General features: G+C 43.5%; 1 protein-coding gene across 2 annotated transcripts in view; it reads right to left on the bottom strand.

Annotated features, from left to right (window-relative positions):
* Positions 1 to 24,837, bottom strand: part of ATF6B (activating transcription factor 6 beta) — a 105,583-nt gene that overhangs the window by 21,629 nt on the left and 59,117 nt on the right. Inside the window, exons 8-12 of one of the 2 annotated variants that reach the window (XM_082263704.1) lie at positions 10,274 to 10,410; positions 7,979 to 8,164; positions 6,916 to 7,007; positions 5,570 to 5,725; positions 4,328 to 4,435 (exon numbers count right to left, since the gene is read on the bottom strand). In XM_082263704.1, coding sequence (XP_082119830.1) covers positions 4,328 to 4,435; positions 5,570 to 5,725; positions 6,916 to 7,007; positions 7,979 to 8,164; positions 10,274 to 10,410 — 679 coding nt within the window. The remainder of the gene's footprint in view (positions 1 to 4,327; positions 4,436 to 5,569; positions 5,726 to 6,915; positions 7,008 to 7,978; positions 8,165 to 10,273; positions 10,411 to 24,837) is intronic. The other variant, XM_082263705.1, reaches the window with a different exon arrangement.

Raw genomic sequence — 24,837 nt, 5'->3', positions numbered from 1 at the left:
TATGCACAAACTGTCAGAAACCATCTCAGTGAAGCTCATCTGCATGCTCGTCGTTCTCATTGGGGTCTCGACCTGACTGCAGTTCATCGTTGTAACCTACTTGAGTGGGCATATGCTTACATTTGATGGCGTCTGGCACTTTGGAGAGGGGTTCTTTTCACGGATGAATCCCCGTTTTCACTGTACAGGACAGATGGCAAACAGCATGTATGGCGTTGTTGTGGGTGAGCGGTTTGCTGATGTCAACATTGTGGATTGAGTGGCCAATGGTGGCGGTGGGGTTATGGTATGGTATGGGCAGGCATATGTTATGGACAATGAACACAGGTGCCTTTTATTGATGGCATTTTGAATGCACAGAGATACCGTGACAAGTTTCTGAGGCCCATTATGCCATTCATCCATGACCATCACCTTATGTTGCAGCATGATAATGCACGGCCCCATGTTGCAATGATCTGTACACAATTACTGGAATCTGAAAACTTCCCAGTTCATGCATGGCCACCATACTCACCGGACATGTCACCCAATGAGCATACGACAGCGTGTTCCAGGTTCTGCCAATATCCAGTAACTTCGCACAGCCATTGAAGAGGAGTGGACCAACATTCCACAGGCCACAATCAACAACCTGGTCAACTCAATGCGGAGGAGATGTGTTGCACTGTGTGATGCAAATGGTCACACCAAATACTGACTTGTTTTTGGACCCTCCCAATACAGTAAAACTTCACATCTTAAAGTGGTCTTTATTGTGCCCTTATTAAGGCACACCTGTGCAATAATCATGCTGTCTAATCAGCATCTTGATATGCCACATGTGAGGTGGATGGATTATCTCGTTAAAGGAGAAGTGCTCATTAACACAGATTTAGACAGATTTATGAATATTTGTGAGAAATAGGCCTATTGTGTACATAGAAAAAGTCTTAGATCTTTGAGTTGAGCTCATGAAAAATAGGGGCAAAAACAAAAAAGTGTTGCATTTATAATTTTGTTTGGTGTATGTAAATATAACATATATACACACACACACACACACACACACACACACACACACACACACACACACACATACATACATACATATATATATATATAAATGTATATATATTTTTTTTTATTACACACACATATACATATGCAGTGGGGAAAATATTTATTTGATCCCCTGTAGATTTTGTAAGTTTGCCCACTTACAAAGAAATGAGGGGTCTAAAATTTCTATCGTTGGTGTATTTTGCAGGACAGAGACAGAATATCAACCAAAAATCCAGAACAAACACATGATACATATGGTATAAATTTAGTTGCAGTTCAGTGAGTAAAATAAGGGTTTGATCTCCAAGCAAAACATGCGCCAAGACTTAGTACTTGGTGGAGAAACCCTTGTTGGTAAGCACAGAGGTAAAACGTTTCTTGTAGTTGGTGACCAGGTTTGCACATAACTCTTCTTTACAGATCTTCTCCAAATCCTTAAGGTTTCTTGGCTGTCGCTTGGCAACTCAAAGTTTCAGCTCCCTCCATAAATTTTCTATAGGATTAAGGTCTGGAGACTGGCTAGGCCACTCCATGACCTTAATGTGCTTCTTCTTGAGCCACTCCTTTGTTGCCTCGGCAGTATGTTTTGAGTCATGGTCATGCTGGAAGACCCATCCACGACCCATCTTTAGTGTTCTAGCTGAGGGAAGATTTTGGAATACATGGCCCTGTCCATTGGCCCCTCATTGCAGCATACCTTTTGCCTGTACTTTTAGCAGAGAGACAGCCCCAGAGCATAATGTTTCCACCTCTGTGCCTGACTGTAGGAATAATGTCCTTATGGTCATAGTCAGCATTTTTCTTCCTCCAAACACGGCGATTCGGGTTAATACCAAAGAGCTCAATTTTGGTCTCATCTGACCACAGCACTTTATCCCAATCGTTCTCTGAATCATTTTCATATGCAAACTCCAGACAGGCCTGTACATGTCCCTTCTTGAGGAGGGGGACCTTGCGGGCTCTGCAAGATTTCAATTCATGGTGGTGTATTGTGTTACCAATGGTTTGTTTGGTGACTGTGACCCCAACTACCTTAAGATCATTCACAAGCTCCTCCCATGTAGTTCTGGGCTGATCCCTCACTTTTCTCATGATCATTCTTACCCCATGAGGCGAAATCTTGCATGGAGCTCCAGACCAAGGGCGATTAATGGTTATTTTGTATTTCTTCCATTTGCGAAAAATTGCTCCAACAGTTGTCTCCTTGTCACCCAGCTTCTTGCTGATGGTCTTGCAGCAAATTTCCAGCCTTGTACAGGTCTACAATCTTGTCCCTGACATCCGTGACAGTTCTTGCCCATGATCAGGAGGTTTGAATAGAAGAAATAGATTCTGGTGTCTTTTATACATGAGTGGTAGTTAGGAGCACCTTCTTAAAATGACGGGACTAATCTGTGTACCACATGAGCACATAATGTAGACAGTCTGTGGGATCCAGAATTATTGTTGGTTGGTAGGAGATCAAATATTTATTTTACTCACTGAACTGCAACTCAAATTATAACATTTGTATCATGTGCTTTATTTTCCGGATTTTGGATTTTCGGTTGATATTCTGTCTCTATCATTTAAAATCTGCAGGGGATAAAATAAATATTTTCCCCACTATACTATAATATATATATATATATATATATATATATATATATATATATATATAGTATCTTTGCTACAATGTAAAGTAGTGAGTGTGCAGCTTATATAACTGTAAGTTTGCTGTCCTCTTAAAATAAGTCAACGCAGCCATTAATGTCTAAACCGCTGGGAACAAAAGTGAGTACACCCCTAAGTGAAAATGTCCAAATTGGGCCATAGTGTCAATATTTTGTGTGGCCACCATTATTTTCCAGCACTGCCTTAACCCTCTTGGACATGGAGTTCACCAGAGCTTCACAGGTTGCCACTGGAGTCCTCTTCCACTCCTCCATGATGACATCACGGAGCTGGTGGATGTTAGAAACCTTGCGCTCCTTCACCTTCCATGTGAGGATGCCCCACAGATGCTCAATAGGGTTTAGGTCTGGAGCCATGCTTGGCCAGTCCATCACCTTTAACCTCAGCTTCTTTAGCAAGGCAGTGGTCGTCTTGGAGGTGTGTTTGGGGTCATTATGTTGGAATACTGCCCTGCGACCCAGTCTCTGAAGGGAGGGGGATCATGCTCTGCTTCAGTATGTCACAGTACATGTTGGCATTAATGGTTCCCTCAATGAACTGTAGCTCCTCAGTGCCGGCAGCACTCATGCAGCCCCAGACCATGACACTCCCGCCACCATGCTTGACTGTAGGCAAGACACACTTGTCTTTGTACTTCTCACCTGGTTGCTGCCACACACGCTTGACACCATCTGAACCAAATAAGTTTATCTTGGTCTCATCAGACCACAGGACATGGTTCCAGTAATCCATGTCCTTAGTCTGCTTGTCTTCAGCAAACTGTTTGCAAGCTTTCTTGTGCATAATCTTTAGAATAGGCTTCCTTCTGGGACGACAACCATGCAGACCAATTTGATGCAGTGTGGGGCGTATGGTCTGAGCACTGACAGGCTGACCCCCCGACCCTTCAACCTCTGCAGCAATGCTGGCAGCACTCATACGTCTATTTCCCAAAGACAACCTCTGGATATGACGCTGAGCACGTGCACTCAACTGCTTTGGTTGACCATGGCAAGGCCTGTTCTGAGTGGAACCTGTCCTGGTAAACCGCTGTAGCTCAGTTTCAGGGTCTTGGCAATCTTCTTATAGCCTAGGCCATCTTTATGTAGAGCAGCAATCATTTTTTTCAGATCCTCAGAGAGTTCTTTGCCATGAGGTTCCATGTTGAACTTCCAGTGACCAGTATGAGAGAGAGCGATAAAACCAAATTTAACACACCTGCTCCCCATTTACACCTGGGACCTTGTAACACTAATGAGTCACATGACACCGGGGAGAGAAAATGGCTAAGTGGGCCCAATTTTTACATTATCACTTAGGGATGTACTCACTTTTGTTGCCAGCGGTTTAGACATTAATGGCTTTGTGTGGAGTTATTTTTAGGGGACAGCAAATTTACACTGTTATACAAGCTACACACTCAGTACTTTACACTGTAGCAAAGTGTTATTTCTTCAGTGTTGTCACATGAAAAGATATAAATTATTTAGAAAAATGTGAGGGGGGTATTCACTTTTGTGAGATACTGTGCATGTAATTATATATATATATATATATATATAAACACACACACACTTTCACTTGATTCCTACTAAACTTTAGCGTTAGTTTCCTACACAGGGCCACCTACCGGAGGGACTCCGTGCGATTAAAGTGTCTGCAGTCTGATGCCAGAAAAAGCTGATCCAAGTCATGAACCATCAGATGCTCCACATTTGCCAGCGACCTGCTTGAGTTACTGGAAGACACATCATATCACAACTGTTAAAACACAAATCACCACGCCACAGATATAATCTACACAACAAGTTATATCAAGTAAGAGAAACAGCGAAAGGCAAAGAAGATCATCTACCCTTAGGACTCGTCTCAACTTTTTCAATGGCTTTCATGCCATAAAAGGCTCATTCCTTTTTCTACAGAGAAGAGAAAACAAAGAAATCCTTGCAATGTGGTCTATACCCCTGTAGTCAACAACTCCATGGCCCAATTATCACACTAAACTACCATGCTTTATTAAAACGAATGGAATTGTTGTACAAAATATTATTTGAAGTGGTTGTAAAGGCTTTAGGTTTTTTACCTTTACGCATTCTATGCATAATAATAAAAAACCTTCTGTGTGCAGCAGCTCCCCCTCAAATATTTACCTGAGCCCTAACACCATCCAAAGATGTGCACAAGAGCCTCGGCTCTCCAGGGACTCACCCTCTTAATTGGCTGAGACAATGGCTCTCGCTTCTGTCAATCACAGCCAGTGAGCCAATGAGGAGAGAGAGGGGTGGGGCCGAGCTGCAACTCTTTGTGTGAATAGACATGCAGATCAGCGGCTCGGGAGCGAGCCTGCTTGTGTGCCCCATTGCACACAAGCAATGGGGCTTGTGTGCTCTGGTGGCACTTGGCAGGAGCCAGGAGCACTGGCAGGGGACCCAAGAAGAGGATCTAGGCTGCCCTGTGCAAAACCACTGCACAAAGCGGGTAACTATGACATGTTTATTTTATTTTTATTTTTTTATTTAATATTTTAATTTTCTATAGGTTAAGGTGTTACAATACATTTACAGTGCTATTTTTTAATGAACAATCTCTCTTTTTATTATGAAAACCAAATGATATTTATGGTAGAAAGCATGGGAAAGATATTTTCAAATTATATTACATTTATAAATATATATGTAAATGTTTCTCTACAAAAGAATATTACACATTTTTAAATAGGAAAGAAACTAGTCGAGACCAATAGGGAAAAGAAGTTAAATGGATCAAGTTGAGCACGCCTTGAGCGTGACTCTGACGCTTTAACTGGCCAAAACACAGGTATTTTTTTGTATATGAATCATACACAACTGCAACATTTAACAACTGCAGCTACCTGTAAGTGCTCTTTGGTTTCGACGGTCGGGGCATGTAGAGTTTCCGTTGTGGCGGCTCCGATGGCTCATCTTTATTTTTGTAAGACAATAAGTGCCGAACATTGCTGGATATTTCTGGACTTTTCACAGACTCCTCCTGTACACTGTGTATGAGACTGACAGAAACACAAACAGCATATTATTAATGCCTTCATACCTGAAAGAAGTACCAACCTGGAATTACAGGAAAAGAAAACATTCCAGATTTGTAAAAACTGCAGAACATTTTCACTAAACCTGAAGGGAATCTCTAGAGCTTTTAAAGTGTATGTCTGGGCAAAGTTTAAAAAAAAAAAGCATATGCACTACATCTCTGCAATACATGCAATACTTTTCTGTGTGTTATCACTTTAAAAGCACTGCAAAGTGCAGAATTATACCTGTTAATCTGTCAGAAATCCAGTAACTTTCTGTAGTGAGCTAACAATGCTCCTGGACTTAAATCCCAACCAGCATTGTCAGCTCTTTCAGCTGGACTACAGAACTCCCCTTATCCCCCACCCCTCTTTTTCCCTCTCCACATGTATACAGTGAAACAGTGGCGGCCCGTCCATTAGGGGCGCAGGGGCTCCACCCCCCCATCCATGCATCCGGCCCCCTAATCTACATACAGGGTGCCGAATGCATGGATTCCAACGGGGGATTTTTTTTTTAAGCACATGATTAGAGCCAGAGGCTCTAATAGGCTTCAAAAAAGGGTGGGCTCGGGGCGCAGAGCACTGCGTCCTCAGCCCACCCAGTTGTGTGACAATAGCGAATGAATATTCGCTATTGTCACACAGATTCTCCTCCTGGCCAATCAGGAAGTGGGTCCTGAGATCTGTTTACCGACTGGCCGAAAGGAGAAGCCATCCTATTGGCAAAGGAGGAAGAGGGAGGAGACGAAGGGGAAGCCCGACCAACGAAGGGGGACATGGAGGAGACTGAGGGGGGAAGCCGCCACCTCCACATGTCAGTCCAGGGGCAGCACAGGGTGAGTGAGCCGGCGACTGGGGGGGGGGCGGTGTATGGGGTGCGGGCTGGAGCTGGTGTAGTCCATGGTCAGGTCCGTCTGCCACCGGTCAGTGGTTAATGTGCAACATAACCTGTGTGCACAACACAATATTGTGAACCCAGCCTGAAGATTCTCACTTATCCAGGTCATGATATTGCTAGCAGCAGTTGGTCACATTCCATTAGGTTTATTCTGTGACGGTCAAGATGTTTCATCACTCATCTGAGTGCTTAAATATCTTCAGCATTACAAAACAAATAACAGTACAGAAGAGAGTATAATCACTACTAACAACAGTAGTTTCTGACTCACCTTGTTGGCCCAAAATTAAATGCAAGGAACAGAAGTACAACCATCACACAAACTACTTTCCGGTTCCCTGAAGAGCTGCGCAGCGAGGAGTTCTGCAGGCATACAAAGCACAAAATAAGATATGTAAAAGGGACCTATTTATAATGGTAAGTGAAATAACAACTCTTCAGTTCTGTACACTTTTCCCCAATTAGCTGCTAGATCGGCAGCCTCCTGAAATTCACTGTGAAGAGCTGCAATGTAAAAGTGAAATAAAAAAAACAAAAAAAAAAAAACATTGAAAAGTCAATACAGGTACTGTGCAGCAATGCATCTTTAAGAGATGCAGTAAAGTCATTCAAGTTGGGACTTAGCACTTTGCCTGCCCTCTGAGAGCTCTGGCCATAGGTTAAAAAGGTGGTAGGATGCTAAAATAAAAACTGCTGGGAGGGGGGAACAGAGCTGCTAAGTCATTGCTGGGTGGGGGAGGTAGGGAGAGGGAGAAGAGGACAAAGCTGCCGAATCTCTGGCTGGAGAGAGCAGAGTTACTGAATCACAGCTCGGAGGCGGCAGTGCGGGTGCTAAATCATTGCCCAGAAAGGGGAGGCTGAGCTGCTGAGTGACTGTTGGAAGTGGGGAGCTGAGCTGATGAAAAACTGCTTATCCTGCCCCCACCTAACAGCTGAACTTTTAATTCTTCGATCAGCTCATCCCTCATGGTTATTACCTTGTGTACCACTTGCCCCACCCTATTAGATTGTAAGCTCTTATGAGCAGGGCCTTCTTAACCCTTGTGTATTTTATTGTAATGTAACTGTACTGTCTCCCTTTATATTATAAAGTGCTTTGCAAACTGTTGGCACTATATTAATCCTGTATTATAATAATAATAACTGCTACATTTTTATGTGTATATGAGAACCCTTTTGAACTTATTATCTCATTGTAAAAGACTTTGTAGTACTGACAGGAGGCCTGAACCATGTGACTTAAGCTGCCTTGGCAGGGAGATCAGGATCAGTTTTGAGTCATGGTAATAATAATGTGATTTGGTAATGCTGGCAGAAATAACTTGTCAGAATACCTCTCTCATTAGATGCTGCACTGTCTCCCGTAGTTCTCTGTTCTCCCTGCGAGCGTTCTCCAGCTGTCTCTCCGTCTCCTGCAGTCTGGCCTCCAGCCCCTGCACATATTCCTTCTTCTTCCTCCGAGACTGGCACGCTGACTCTCTGTTCTTGATCATGCGCTGTTGTCTCTTTAGGAACTTAGGCTGAAGTAAATAATAGAATTACACATATTACTGTTAAACCTCATAGCCCTCAACTCTCGCAATACTGGTTGCCCATACATATGGCACTTTTCCACTGCAAGTACCGACTCGGCTCCACTCGGCACTGCTTGGCCCAGCTCGGCTCAGTTTCCTTTTCCACTGCGTAGTACGAGTCGGCACCTTTCAGCACTGTATAGGCTCTACTCGGCTCGGTTTGCTTTTCCACTGTTGTAGTACTTAGTAGTAAGTGGGTGGGATTACAACGATTCTCTCACCAATCAGTGGCTAGTAGTGACAAACAATCAATGCTGCATGCAAAGGATTGTGGGATATGGTATAGGTACGGCCCGCTTGGAACCCCAACCGAGGTGGTACTGTTTAAGCGAGCCATACCATGTAGTGGAAAAGCGCCGCTGTACCAAACCGTACCGAACCATTCTAACCCGTACCATGCGGTACCATGCAGTGGAAAAGTGCCGTCGTACCGAACCGTTCTAACACGTACCATGCAGTACCATGCAGTGGAAAAGCGAAAAAGCGAGCCAAACCGTTCGGTTCCATGCAGTGGAAAAGCACCAATAGTAGAGCAGCCATCAGATGGTTAAAAAGTACTCTGGATGCAGTCTGTCTATTCCCTAGGCAATAACAGTATATGACCAGAGCCTCAAGTCATTTCTTCCAGGGGGAAAGGCTGCCTAGAACAGACCTGATAGGGAGTGACAGAACGTCATGGGAAATCCAAAACTTTTGTGTCACCAGTATAGCAAAGATGGGATACTTTCAATTTGGAGAGATTTTCACACGTTTTTGGTTTTACCCTTGGACAGGAAGTAATGCAAAATATCTACAATGGGACACAGACAGCAACAGTACCCACCAGGGGTTCTTCTAACTAGGGTTGCACTGATACCGGTATCACTGCCGATACTAAGCATGTGCACGAGTATCAGTAATTGGTCTGGTCCATAGGGGTGAACAGGTGTGAAAGGTGAAGTGGTTAAGGAGCGGGGTCGCCGCGTCCTTAACAACTGATCGCTCATTCAGCTGTTAGCGGGGTTCCCCTGCTGACAGCTGAAGTGTAAACAAAACAGTTGTTGTCAGGTATCGGTAATTGGTATCAGTGAGTACAAAAAAAAAAGTATCAGTACTCGCACTCGCTGCAAAAAAATGTATATTGGTGCATCCCTAGTTCTAACCATTCTCTACTCAATACCAAACTAAATATAGTTTGAGCTTTAGATACAGTATACCTTAACGCTCAACTCCGGGCAAACTTTTTTTTTTATACCACGCAGTGGGGCTGTGTCCGCACTGCATGGGTTAACTGCTCATTTTGGTCTAGGTGTTCAGAAAGCTGAGATATACCCACCTAATCCTCTCAGCTCAAGACCAGTCCCTTCGGCCCCCGCTGTCTTGTGCATTGGACTGTTCCTAATGTCATCACACCCATTGACTAGCTTTAGACATGAAGAAGTCAGGAACAGTCCACCTTTGGACGTGGGGAAGCGCGTTTTCCAAAGGATCGGGTGAGTATAAGCTTTGTGTTCACCCCTGGACAAAATGAGCAGTTAACCGAACAGTGCAGACACAGACCCACCGCATGGGGAAAAAAACATGTGCCAGGAGTTGGGCTTTAAAATATATGTAAACCCGAATAATGAATCTCTCGTTTTCTTGTTATTTTCATTCTCGTGATCCTGCAAATAAACCTAATGTTCCTTTATGTCTACACTCATGTATCCACTGTATCTATGGAGGGAGCTATGGTTATCACCCTTATTTGGACTACAAACAGGTCTTTTGCTCATCACCTTAATTACAAAAGGGGCTTACAAAAGATAACATAGCTTTTAGTTCAGCTCAGGACACTGTATTTCTGGCCAGATAACCAGGTTTTTTCTGCAGTTGCTGAAAATGTTTTTACCCTGAAAAACAGAAAACGAATGCTGCATTCCGGCAACTGTAAACTGAAATATATTCAAAATGAGCTCCTGGGTTTTAGAAACATGATGCCAGGCAGGAAAGACGTGGAGAAGATGGGTTTGGGGGAAAAAAATATCCAGCTTGGTGTGAAATTTCTGTTCATCAGCTCCCCTCTCTAATACTTACGTCCACCTCAGTGGGGCTGCTTTTGCCGGTGCTCGGGGCAGGCACAATGGTCTTGGCTTCAGACTTAATAGGTGATGTTGTAGTCGCTCCGTTTTGTACTGTCAGGAGCTGAGGCACCAACACAGGCGGAGAGGCTGCTGAGGGAACCAGACACACAATGTCAGCTTATACATACACACACACACAACAGATGACGGACAATTCATTGGTTGGGCTTAAAAGGGATTCCCTGCCATTACATTCACCAATTGGAATGAAGAGTGGGGAAACACGTGACTCCCAGGATGCAACGCTGCATTTAAGAGCAGCCAATTGGGAGGCTCAAGTGGAGTCATTAACCCAGTGTAAGCACCAACCAGATTAACAGGCAATGAACAAAGGTAAGTATAAGCAGCACAACTACATTAACAGTGGTTTGAATGGGTACAGGTTAACTTTATAAGGGTCATAAACAGACAGACTTTAAAAAGTGTAATCCTAGATCATGTGTAACCACTTTAGAGTACCAGCCTAAACTTAACTAGCCTTAAAAATGTCCCCTCTCCCCTCCTAACACCTACGCTAACTATGGGAGAGAGGAGAGAGCACTCGACAATGGCTGATAAAGCCTAGGCAGAGGAGGTAGGCAACCTTGGCCCTCCAGCTGTGCTGAAAGTACAAATCCCATCATGCCCCTGCCTTGGGGAGGCATGTCTGTGGCTGTCAAAGTCTTGCAGTGCCTCATGGGACTTGCAGTTCCACAATAGCTGGGGTGCCAAGGTTGCCTACCCCTGGCCTAGAGCAACGACGTTACCTAAAGGCTCAGATGGCCCATCCATTGTCTGTGCTCCCTCCTCTCCCCTACAAACTGCTTCAGGCTATTGACATTATCCTGTGTCAGCCAGCAGCCGCTGTAGGGGAGAGGAGAGTGCACTCGACAATGGCTGGTAAAGCTTGGAGCTGTAACGTAACCCATAGAGTCTTACGGCCCATCCATTATCGGCGCTCCCTCCTCTCCCCTGCAGATCGCTCCCATCCATTCACATTATCTCCTGTGTCAGCCAGTGGCGAGCCAGAGGAGAGAGCACTCAACACCAACTGGTAAACCTGAAGCCATGACGTTACCTATAGGCTCATCCATTGTAGGAGCTCCATCCTCTCCCCTGAATCCCTCTCCCAAGTCATTCACATTATCCCGTGCCAGCCAGCAGTAGCTTTAGGGGAGACTGAGGAGCGAGTGCTCCACAACAGCTGGTAAAGCCTGAAGCGGTGTGGGTTTCCACAAGCTCCCATGGCCCATTCTTTGTGCGCCTTCCTCTCCCCCCGCAGCCCCCTCCAGTCCATTCACATTATCCTGTGTGTCAGCCAGCAGAGAGTGTGCTCAACAATGACAGGCAAAGCCTGGAACAGTGATGTTACCTGTAGGCTTCCATTGCCCATCCATTGTTGGTACTCCCTCCTCTTCCCTGCAGCTGCACCGGCTAACACAGGGGAGCCAGATAGTGTCCCCATACTGGAGCAGGCTGAAAATAAGTAAGTATACACATTTTTTCTTTAGACAGGTTAGTTAGCATAGGTGTTGGGTGAGAGGAGATGATAGTTTTAAGACTAATTTGTTTCAAGCTGGAATTCTACTTTAAGAATTCATAAGGAACTGATGCCATCACAGATCCCGAAGATGCATGGCCTTCATGTCATTTCCATATCACCACTGTCTTGACAATGAACAGGGCAGAGAGTGGCCCACCCAGAGGATGTGATGAATATCTATTAAACAAAGCACGAACTCGTGATCGATTGCTGAAGGCATGTGGAGTACAGAGTGGCCAAACAATTCTAATCAGCTATTAAATTAATAAGCAATGTAATAAACAGGAACATCTGTGTATAAACAGCAGAACCCAAGCCAAGCCAGACTATTCCCTCAGCTTGCAAACATGGCAAGCGACTACAGAGAGTGCGCCTGTGGAGCTGACAATCCTTTGTGAAATAAAGAGGCTGAGACGTTTGTTAAAAAATGACACAAAGCTGAAGCTATTTATAGCTAATGGACCTGAAAAATGATTCAGTAGAGAACACGATGCACCGTTTTAGGGAGCCTGGGACATGTTTTTTCCATAGCTGCCACAGAATTTGGGATAGGCCAAAACACAACAAAGATAGTCAATGGTAAGGATGATATGAAAACTGCAAGGATAAAGTACACAAGATTCCTAGTAAAAGATGGACGCTATGCATGTTAAGTGTACCACATGCCTTATATACGAAACAACCAAAAAACAGTTGAGTACCGTGTGGGACTTGCGGTACCAAGATCATAGAATGTGATTTAATCACGGATATACTCATCTAAGTGCATTATCCAGGTCCCTCACCATTGTTGGCTTGGGGCCGCTAATCAGAGCTTTGATGGCACCCCAAGACCGCCATCGAACTGTGATGAAACCAACCTCCTCTATCCAGAGAGGATCCTGCCAGCGGAGAGTCCACGTCATGCAGGCAAAGATGTGGACACCCAACAAACGGCCCTTCCAGGAAGAAAACAGAAGACAATGCAGAAAGGCTTTTTCATAGTAAGAGCTGTAAAAATGTGGAGAAGACATCTGCTGCCTGCAGCAACCAATCAGACCACATCTGTCATTTTCCCAGCCAGTGGGATGTGACGGGTACAGGGGAAGGGGCCATTTTGATTCAGTAGATTCAGGATCTCAGTTTCAGTTTGGCACCTCAGTCTTCTAAAACTGCTAGCGATCACTGTCTGTCATGCAGATCTCTGGCTTTAGTACTTTTTAAGACAAAAAAGCATGCAGATTACAAGTGTAGACCTCACTTGTTTCAGTTCAATAACATAGAAAGTCCTAAAGCCAGGCAGCCTGTATATTATAGGACATTATCCATAGCAGCCAACAAATTGTTCTTTGCACAGGGTCTCTCTTTAAAATTGAAAGAGTCAATAAAGAAGACCTATTGACCAATGTACAAACTTAAAGAGGATCTGCACCCGCTAGCCCCATTTTTTTTTAATTTCTCCCCCCCAACTCCCCCCCCCAAGCTTACCTTAAGTTGGTATCCGCAGATTTCAGATACTCACCCATCCAGCAATGTCAGACTGAGATCCTCTCATGCCCGGCCACAGCTCTATCCCGTGCCGCCATGTTCTTTCGGACGTCTTAAGACGTCTCTTCCTGGTTTAGCAGGCAGGTCAGCCATAGATGATGCAAATTTCTTTTCTGCAACCACGGGTTGCAGAAAAGAAATTTGCATGATTCCCCCCCATCAAAACAGGCAGTGCTGACGGGGGAATCCCTCCTGCCGAGTAATTATCTACTCCTTGGGGGCGGGCAGGGAAAGCTGTCCCCGTCGTGTGAAGACAGTGATTATTGCTAGCAGCCACTAGCGATAACTGTAAGCAAATCCCGCCGGCTGGTTGTACCCAAGTTGATTATTTAACTTGGTACATTCCACTTGCCCACACACAGTTTGAATTTTGGAGATTCGAACCGTCTATGGCTGGCCTAACTCTGTGGTGGGTGATGAGTCTGATCACCTGTATTCCAGCAATGTCTACAGAACTGAAAACATCTGACTATCAACTGCCTGCATCATCCTCCTATTAATGTGGCTCCTTACGCTTACGTGGCTACTGTGTTGGGGGATGCATGCGTTCAACATTCCCAGAAGTGTCAAAGGCTGAAGACTGATGAAAGAAAAATCAGACCTGACTACAAAATTCACCTTCAGTTCGGGGTTGTCCACCACAGTACCTCCTTTTCACCACAAGATGTCCCCAGTCTTTTGGCCTAATGACACCCAACATCACTGGGGAAAGACTGAGTACAGGGCATCTTGTGTATTGATTGAATACAGTGTATTGATGCAGAAAGTAGCACTCATATCATATCAGCGCCATTCTATGCATCTTATTGCATTTATGTTCACCATTGCATTATATTGTTTGCCACACCTACTGGGTTACTTTTATTGTGTTCATCACATCATATGGGTTACTGTATTACTCATTGTAAGCAGAGTTGTATAAAGTACTCGAAACCCATACTTGAGTAAAAGTACAAGTGCTCGATCAAAAAGTGACTTGAGTAGAAGTGGAAGTGCTCGATCAAAAAGTGACTTGAGTAGAAGTACTAAAGTATTCAACATTTTTTGTACTTAAGTATTGCAAGTAGTTTTTTTAAAAAATTGTGCTACTCAAGTACTGAAAGTAAAAGTACAAGTACTGTGTTATGTAGTTATTAAAGAAAGAAGTCAAAAGTTTGAACATCATATTGTTTTTTATTATTTCAAATGCAGCTTTTATTTATACATACAGTAGCATTTATTTTCGTATGCGCTGATAATACACATGTTTTGAGCTTCATGAAACCTGCCATCTACTGTTCTGGCAGTGGTAATTTTTATAATAGTAATGAGTAACTATGCAGCACAAAAAAAAAATATCAGAGTAGAAGTATGAAATCATTGAAAAAATGTAGTGAAGTAAAAGTGGAAGTAGGAGAAAAAAATTCTACTCTAGGAAAGTACAGATACCGCCTTTCGGTACTTAAGTACAGTAGTGAAGTAGTTCTACTTAGTTACTATACATCTATGATTGTAAGCACCACATACCTCTGCACTTCCCTGTCTGAACCACAACTGTAACCTGTATTGATCAATCCTCAATCAGAATAAAATACACTTTATTTTGTTCATCATCGCCCTGTGGTTTCATTCTGTCCATCCCTCAAAGGCTCTCTTTCTTGTCTACTGGTCTGTCCTAGTACACTTTGTATGCATATGGTTTCAGAGCCAAGGGAAGGACCGCCATATTTATGATGATCCCAGTGGCACTATGCAAAATTCTTGAGTTAGACCAACCCCCATTTTGTTTTCTTTATCTTCCTGGACCACCTATCGCCATCAGAAGAATGAAGAAGAAAACCCAGTGTGTCACATGACCCGCCAGAAACATTTGAAAAAAGGTAAGCACAGACATGGAGTTTAAATTCAAGTTTAGCATCTGCAAAAACCCTTTAAGAGGCAACTGTGGCTGTCGTATTTCACAATTCTAGCATTTCACTGCACATTTATTCCAAAATGTTGTGTCTCTTTTAAAGTGAAACTAAACTCTTTCAATCATTAACTATTTCTCATCCTTATGCTGCTAGCATTAGTAAATATATAGGAAAATATACATAGCGATTTCATTTGTGGTTCTCAGATAGAGGTTAGTTCTGCTTTAACTGCTTGCCGACCGCTCTATACTGCTACAGGGCAGCCGCACTGTGGAGAATCACACACACACATATATATGTGTGTGCAGGATCACGTGTGTGTGTATATATATATATATATATATATATATATATATATATATATATATATATATATATATATATATATATATATATTTATACACAAACGCACACACGATCCTTCACTTCCAGGTAACTGCCGGCGGCTCGCTCCCACTGTGAATCTACACCGTGGATCCGATGTCCGCCAGCACCCGCTGATCGTTCTGTACACAGGAAAAAAAGGGGGTGTGTCTATGTAAACAAGGCAGATCGCCGTTCTGTCAGTACAGAAGGCATGGATCCTGTGTTCCTGTAAAGCAGAAACACCGATCTATGCCTTCCTCTAGTAAAAGCACACAAATAACCCTTTGATCGCCCCTGATGTTAACCCCTTCCCTGCCAGAGTCATTAGTACAGTGACAGTGCTTTTTTTTAGCACTGATCACTGTATTAGTGTCAATGACCTCAAGCACTGGTCCCAAAAAAGTGTCAAAACTGTGTTAGTGTCCAGTTTGTTTGCCACAATATTACAGTCCCGATACAAGTCGCTGATCCCTGCCTTTACTTGTAAAAAATAAATAACTAAATAAAAATTCTATAAATATATCGAAAAGTTTGTAGATGCTATAACTTTTGCGCAAACCAATCAATATACGCTTATTTGGTTTTTTTTTTTGGTTTTTTTAGCAAAAATATGTAGCAGAATAGATATTGGCCTAAATTAATTGATTTTTAACTTTTAACCGTAGGAGGTGATCAACTACCACCAAAAGAAAGCTCAATTTGTGGGGAAAAAAGGGACTTTAATTTTTTTGTGTGTACAGCATCGCACGACCGCGCAATTGTCATTTGGAAACTCAATTATAAGATGGTATGAAGATATTAATATGGAGTAACATATATTTCAAGGTCAACATGGGTAAATATTTTAAAACTATGTAGTGTAGTATTATTAGTCATGTATGTCGAGATTTAGTGGGGTTCATAAATATAAAGTTTTTATATATCTTTATATAGTTTAAGAAAGAGATACCAGACCACGTGAGTCAGACGATGGGAAGCAGGAAATGTCACTTCTACATACAGTTTGGAAAACACCCAGTGGAGCGAATTGTTAAAAAATACACATCCTCTGATCCATTCATATAATCAATTAAGGATTGCATAGTGATACACCAACCAATGGGAAGCTAAAAGGGGGATATAATAGACACCAAAAATACGGCCGCTATACGACTTCCTGATGATCCCTTCAGGTGAAATGCATTGAGGTCTGTCTCAGGTAGAACGCAAGCCTTCTCTGATCGCAAAAGGGGGGTGGGGGGTATTGTACTGAACCAGATGATTCATAGTGGGTGCCGCTTTTTGGCACACCTAAATGTGAGTTTTATGGCAAATTAATTTTATGTGACCACTTTTAAATAAATGTACCGCACGATTGTTTTTTTTTTAATTCTACTGATGATGCTGAGCCTAATCTGATGCTAAGGAGATCCATTCAAAGCTGTAAGGCCCAGGGGGCCCAGTGGCATTTGGTTATCTAAACTGGTGGTATTGGATGTAAGCGGAGTCTCTCCTGAAGTGAAGGAGTTCCATATAAGTTGTGAGGGTCCAGGTGGCCCAAAGTCATCTGGTGAGTGGCCCCCTTACTTAAGGTGGAGGAGCAAAAGCATGGTTTTTGTTTATTATATGTATTTGTTTTTCCATGTGTGGGCACACACAGTTTTACTGCGGCAGGCATCCCCTCCTGCACAAACAGCTAGGGGGCGCACTCCCATCCCCACTCGGCAGCGGGGACTCCGATGCACGGGTCAGGCGGCTCTGATTGCCGCCTGACACCCGCGAACGTTCCCCGCTGAGAGAGAAGAACAGGCAGCTGTTGTAAACACAGCTGACCGTTCTTCTCTCTGGAATGATCACAGAGCGCCTGTGATCCTTCTATATAGGAACACAGGTCTCTAGGATCATTCCATAAGCCACGCCCCCATACAGTTAGAAACAAGCCCCTAGCCTAGGTACACATTTAACCCCTTGATCACCCACTGTTAACCCCTTCCCTGCCAGTGTCATTATTACAGTAACAGTGCATATTTTTAGCACCGATTACTGTAGTAATGTCACTGGTCCCCCCCAAAAGTGTCAAAAATGTCAGTTAGGGGTCCGATCTGTCCGCCGCAATGTCGCAGTCCTGCTAAAAATCGCAGATCGCCGCCATTACTAGTAAAAAAAAATTAAAATTAAAATTACATAAATCTTTCCCGCAGTTAGTAGACGCGATAACTTTTGCGCAAACCAATCAAAATACGCTTATTGTGATATTGTTTTTACCAAAAATATGTAGCAGAAAACAAATTGGCCTAAAATTTTAAAAAATTTTGATTTTTACTTTTTTTCTCTTTTTTTTGGGGAATGTTATATAGCAGAATGTGAAAAATACAGTATTGTGTTTTTTTCAGAATTGTCCCTCTATTTTAGTTTATAGTGCAAAAAATAAAAAAAAATTGCAGAGGTGATCAGATACAACCAAAAGAAAGCTCTATTTTTGGGGAAAAAAGGACATCAATTTTATTTAGGTACAGCGTCGCAATTGTCGGTTAAAATAACGCAGTGCCAAATTGCAAAAAAATTACTTGGTCATTAAGGGAGAAAATCTTCCGGTCCAGAAGTGGTTAAGCTAGCGCCTAAAATTATTTAAAATAACGCAGTGCCATGTCGCATAAAATGGCCTGGTCATGAAGAGGGGTAAATCTTCCGGAGGTCAAGTGGTTAAAGGAAACAATAAGGTATATTTAACATTTCGACAGGCAGCCAAACAGACCGGCGGAAAAGTGAATAATAAGTAACGCGCTGATGGAGGGAGCTGCTATTAAAATGCACCTGTTCCTTTGCCCTGCTTGGACAAGCTCAGGTTTGCTTTAAGAACAATGATTGAGATGAGCAGCAGATATCCCAATGGGCAGTCAGGAATCAGTGAAGCAAGCGTCTTGGTAGCAACACATAATAAATGTCCTGCCAACAATGAAATCATTGTATGGAGAGCACATTGATACATAGAGGCTTGTTTGTTAGTAGCTGGAATGTCCGGCAGGGGAGCAGAGGCCTTGCCTGATTCACACAGCTCTCTAATACATCTCCGAAGGACGCAAAGGCTACCCAGGAGCAGCGCAGGGACTGCAGACAGCAGCAATAAACAACAAGTCAGTGATTGCTGGGAAGCACCCAGGACTCCTGGCCAGCCTACACCCTTCCTGTTCTAGAAATAAAGAGCCAGGAAACACACAAAACACAAACATTCTATAGCTGGATACACACTATACAACTTTTGTGGTCAGATTTCCTTTAGATTTACCTTCAACTATGTAGTGCAAGGGCCTGCCAGATTGCATACAAACTAAAAGTGTTTAGGTTTGACCTCATATTATATGGTTTTGGTAAATCTAAAGGAAAAAAATCTAAAGACAATTGTATAGTGTGTATGGCCCATAACTATATGCTTGCTGCAGATTTGGAATACCGCCCCTCCCTGTTGAAATTCATTGAAAAAGCAGCAAGAACGCATCAAAAATGCAACGTGTTTTTTATGCATTTTTTGAGTCATATGACCTATGAAAACACACCATAGGGCTCTTTCACACACTGTGTCCATCAAACGGACTCCCCTTTTCTCAGCGGGGGATCAATCGGAGGATGACAGAAGGCTCTGTGTGCGGAGACACAGCTGTCAGTTCCCCATGCATCTCTATGGGGGAAATCGGAATGGGAACGGACCGTCTGTCCGTTCTCATCCGATCTCTTCCGATCCGCTGGGCAGATGGAAAATAGGGTTTCCATCCGTCCAGATTTGATGGATCGGATCGGGTCGGATGTCAGCGGACATGTCTCCGCTGACATCCGGTGCCCCACAGGAATGCATGGGGGGACCGTTCAGATCCGTCAAAAAAATGAACAGGCGGATCTGAACGGTCTGCCTGTGTGAAAGGGGCCATAAGCAAGGTATAATCATGGTATAATCATGAAGAAATCGCAGGTGTTTGCAACAGCTATAATTGACAGTTTTTTTTCTTTCAGTACAATGATGAAAACCCTATTTTTGGTTGATCATTTTTGGCGGGCCGATATTTTGGTGCATCACTTGGGGTGAAACAATTCTTTCTCAAGGTGGACCTTCTTGAAAAGAGCAAACTGCAATATCAAATTGGAGCCACATTGTTGTTGGATCCTAATTTTTTTTCGGGCTTCATGTAAAGCAGATACAGGCGGTCCCCGGGTTACAAACAAGATAGGGACTGTAGGTTTGTTCTTAAAGCGGAGTTCCAGCCTAACCGCACACTCACCTGTCCCACGGTCCAGCGATGCGCCGTCTTCTCCCTCTCTGCTCTGCGGCGCCGGCATCACTGATGTGGGCACCCGGCTGTGACAGTTTGCGGCTTCACAGCCGGGTGCGAGTTGCGCTACGCGTCGTGATTGGCCGGCAATCTTCTGGGACCTCTGACATGTCCCAGAAGATTGCAGGGAGGGAGGGAGAGAGGAGAACTTCCGCTCAGGGCGCCGCGGCGCTCCGAGCGGAAGTGGGAGCGGGTACCTGTCAAAACTAGGTTCCCGCTCCCCCCCCCCCCCCCAAAAAATGACATGCCAAATGTGGCATGTCAGGGGGTTAGGATTATTTAAAGCGGAAGTTCCACTTTTGGGTGGAACTCCGCTTTAAGTCGAATTTGTTTGTAAGTCAGAACAGGTAAATTTTTTAGGTGTAGCTCCAGCCAAAACAATAATTTTAAAGTGTTTTAGATAGGATAGGGAAGGGGTAACTCCCCTGTACCATTTGTTTTGCTGTCTGTGCCCCTGTTCATAAGATTTCACCTCACTTTCTGTCTCTATGACAACTGGATTTTGAAAAATTTTGGGTTGTTGTGGAAACAAGGATTAGTAATAAAGCTTCAGTGGAGACTCCTTTTCCCATGAGAATTCTTACAGGAGTGAATTTCCCTTCCTAGGGGAGATTTCTCCTAACTTCCTGTTGTCTCCCTCCCTTTGTAAATAGGAGTTGTTTGTAAGTCGGATGTTTGAAACCCGTGGACCGCCTGTATTGTGATTTAGATATTCAAATACATCCGAATCTCCAAATCACACAAATTTTGTCTGAATTTCCTTTTTCCCATGAGAATTCTTACAGGAGTGAATTTCCCTTCCTAGGGGGAGATTTCCTCTCACTTCCTGTTATCTCTTTTCATTTGTAAGTAGAAGTTGTTTGTAGGTCAGAGGTTTGTAACCCGGGGACCACCTGTACTTGAGAGTCCCAAACATTCTGATTATAAGATATATTAAATCTTTTATATATATATATATAAAGGTATTTTTACAGAAGTTTAAGATTTAAATGTACTTTATAAAAGCATGTGTAGCATAACAATTAAAGGGGATTTTAATCACCTACAATCAGGCCACTATAACAATTATCTAGAATTCTTTTAACAGCTACACTGTAGTACATTCACACATGAATGCCTCGGTTCGGTAGTTCCGTACGGTTCGGAACGGTACACCTTGATCAGGCTTGCGTTTCCACCCCCAACAGTACCTCAGCTGTGTAGCTCCACCCTGTTGGTAAGGTACTATTGTGCTTGGTACCCCAACAAAAGGGTCCCAAAAAAGAGGTACGCTGCGTTTCGGAATTAGAGTACCATTCACAACTTTTAACAATGGAAACGGCAAAAACTGCGTACCGAACCGCACCGCTCAGTGGAAAGGAGCAATTACATAGAGACCCTCTATATGTCAAACAACAACTCAACTCGAGGCCTAAAAACCCTGGCAGGCCTTTAAATGGGTCCTAATGGCAGGAAGCAGGACATACTTCCCAATCACATGATCGCTGTGATTGGCTGTCACTGGGGTCACATGGTCCTGCCGGTTCCCTAACATAAACAGAGAGCGGCACTGTGCTGGGAGTGTGCAGTGAGTCCTCATGCTGTCCACCCTCCCTGCAGTGTTACAGGGTCGGCAAAAGGTTAAAAAAAAGCAATCCCAGTTTTAATTTAAATGGACCTGTCTGCGTAAAAATATGAAAGCTGTCATTGTCAATGTATTTTTAAAGAAAAAAAAAAAAAAGCTGGCCGTAGATAGATGTGGAGCAGGAGTAGCCACACCTGCTGAACCCGATGAATTTTGATCCAAGGATCAACCTCTGTATAAGGCCCCTTTCACACAGGCGGACCGTTCAGATCCACCTGTTAGTTTTTTTGGCGGATCTAAACGGTCCCCCCATGCATTCCTATGGGGCATCGGATGTCAGCAGAGACATGTCCCCTGACATCCGACCCAATCCGATCCGTCAAATCTGGACGGATGGAAACCCTATTTTCCATCCATCCAGCGGATCGGATGGGATCGGATGAGAACAGACCGACGGTCCGTTCCCATTCCGATTTCCCCCATAGAGATGCATGGGGAACTTACAGCTCTGTCTCCGCACACAGCGCGGAGACACAGCTGTCATCCCTCTGCTCAGCGGGGGATCGGCGGATCGATCCCCTGCTGAGAAAAACAGAATCTGTCCGACGGACGGACAGTGTGAAAGGGGCCTAAGGCCCCTTTCACACATACGGTCCGTTCAGTTCTTCAGTTCAGTCATGTCAAAATGTATCAGTTTTTTCATCCGTTTTTCATCAATTTTTAATCCGTTTTTCGTCCGATCCGTTTTTTTTTTTTTGACGGATGAAAAATAGGGCATTCATCCGTTCAAAAAAACGGACATTGACGGAAGCGGATTAAAAAAGAAATGTTAACTGATGATCATCCGTTGTCATCCGTTTTTACATAAAGATGCATTGATGTCCATTTTTCATCCGTCAACGGATGGATGAAAAACAGACAAACGGACAGCATGTGTGAAAAGGGGCCTAACTTCTTTCCTCGATCAGTGGCTGCAGCTACTGGTCACTGCATTGTGGAGGAGTCCTGCTGTCAGAACACAATATCCCGATGGGGCGACTTTTTTTTTTTTAGGTGTGACCCCAGTTCTGTTCAACTTTTTAACCACTTGCCGACCGCCGCACGACTATCTACGGCGGCGGTCAGCCCCTCACAGGCAAAGTGACGTAGGGCTACGTCACTAGCTTGTGAGGGTCTAGGGAGCGAGCGCGCGCCGCCGGAGGCACGCTCCCGCTCCCGCGTGGTCACGGACCCCCCCGCACGTGTGACCGGCGGACCCGATGTCCGCCGGCCACTCTGCGATCGGCGGGGGAGAGGGAGAAAGTCAGGCAGCTTGTGTAAACAAGCTGCCTGTCATTCTCCCCTCTGTATGAGAGATGATCATATGGATCTACTATATAGATCCGTTGATCACTCTGCATACAGCTGAAGCCACAGCCAATCACAGTTAGAATCACGCCCCTAGGGACACACACAGCCCCTCCCTCTCAAATAAAGTTAACCCCTTCACTACCAGTGTATTTTTACAGTAACAGTGCATATATATAGCACTGATTACTGTAGAAATGTCACTGGTAACCCCAAAAGTGTCAAAAATGTCAGTCAAGGGTCCGATCTGTCCGCCGCAATGTCGCAGTACCGCAAAAAAAAAAAAATCGCAGATCGCCGCCATTACGCGTTAAAAAAAAAAACAACAAAAATGACAAAAATCTTTCCCTTAGTTAGTAAACGCAATAACTTTTGCGCAAATCAATCAAAATACGCTTTTTGCGATTTTTTTTTACCAAACATATGTAGCATAAAACAAATTGGCCGAAAATGTTAAAAAATTTTGATTTTTACATTTTTTTTGGGGGGAATTTCATATAAAAAAAAGGGAAAAATATTGCTATTTTTGCAAAATTTACGCTCTTTTTTTGTTTATAGCGCGTGTTCAAAAAATCGCAAAGGTGATCAAATACCGCCAAAAGAAAGCTCTGTTTGTGGGAAAAAAAGGACGCCAAATTCGTTTAGGTACAGCGTCGCACGACCGCGCAATTGTCCGTTAAAGTCACGCAGTGCCGAATCGCAAAATACCCCCTGGTCAGGAAGGGGGTAAAATCTTCCGGGGCTTAAGTGGTTAAAGTACAAGCTTCAGAGGTATTATTAGGCCTTGTGCACACTGGAAGTTATAAAAACACCAGTAGCTTTGTAGCTTTTTTGCATTGGAGGTTTTTAGCGTTTTTATTTGGCATTAGCGTTTTTTGGTGATGTTTTTTTTAGCTAAAAACTACCTCTCTGCTATTTAAGTAACTCCCACTTTCCCACAATGCATCTCTGCATAGCCTTTGTTAATTGTTTAGTCGCTATTTTCAGAGCAGAGAGTGCGCTAGAGGAGAGAGGAGCACTGCATTGTTCAGGAGCGATTAGGTGTGGAGAAAAAAGGGTCCTACAACATTTTGGTGCAAATGTGATGCAATTTGAGCCATACAAAATATATGGCTTTAATCACATTGCACAGATATCACATATGATGTGCACATGAATGCAAATCACATGCACCAATGTGAACTCAGGCTACGTTCCATGAACGACACCTTGAAACAGAACTCAGGCTTAAAAACAGCAATGGAATCGAAAACGTCAGAAAAGGCCAGTTAATGGCGGTTGACATTTATGCGATCACAGAGGTTGCATGTAATTCGGAGCGCACTGCTCCTAAAATTACATGCTATGTCTGTGCGGTGCAAATTCAGCCACACAGTTTGTATGGCTGAATTCGCACAGCAATCGCACTGAACACACACAGGACCCTTTTTTTGGTCCACAGCAGAATCGGATCGCATGGTGGTTCACACTAATGCGATCCGATTCTGTGCGAACTCTCAGATCGCACTGGGATATGCGATCTGATCTGGGGGTGTCGTTAACTTCGAATTGACACCCCCAGCGTATTGCATATGGCAGTGTGAACTGCCTGTGCTGCAGATGCAATGCGGGAACACACTGTATATTCACAGCATTCCCGCATCGCACAAATGTGAACCGGCACTTAGCAGCGTTCTTTGGTGTTTTTTAAAGAAGAAAATACCTATGCGCTACTAATCAGGTATAAGATAAGAGGATAAAAGATGATGGATTAAAATGACGTGATATAAGAAGAAGTAAAAGGAAATAAGCGGCCAATTCTGTATTTATCACAAAATACTAATAATGATGAATAAAAGAAGGGGTGAATCGGCGCTAATCCCTTAAATAATAAAACCAATAAAATCTTAGTAATATATAAATATTAAGATAGTGTGGGAAACTTTTAAAGTGCAGGAAATGTTTTGTGATGATGGTGAAAGATCATGAAGATAAAAATCGTGAAGATAAAGTGCTAGT

The sequence above is a fragment of the Pelophylax lessonae genome (genome assembly GCF_965119305.1).
Source record: "Pelophylax lessonae genome assembly, chromosome: 7".
Classification (NCBI taxonomy): Eukaryota; Metazoa; Chordata; class Amphibia; order Anura; family Ranidae; genus Pelophylax; species Pelophylax lessonae.
The sequence above is the reverse complement of the archived record's forward strand: the minus strand, read 5'-3'. Positions and strand labels throughout refer to the sequence as shown.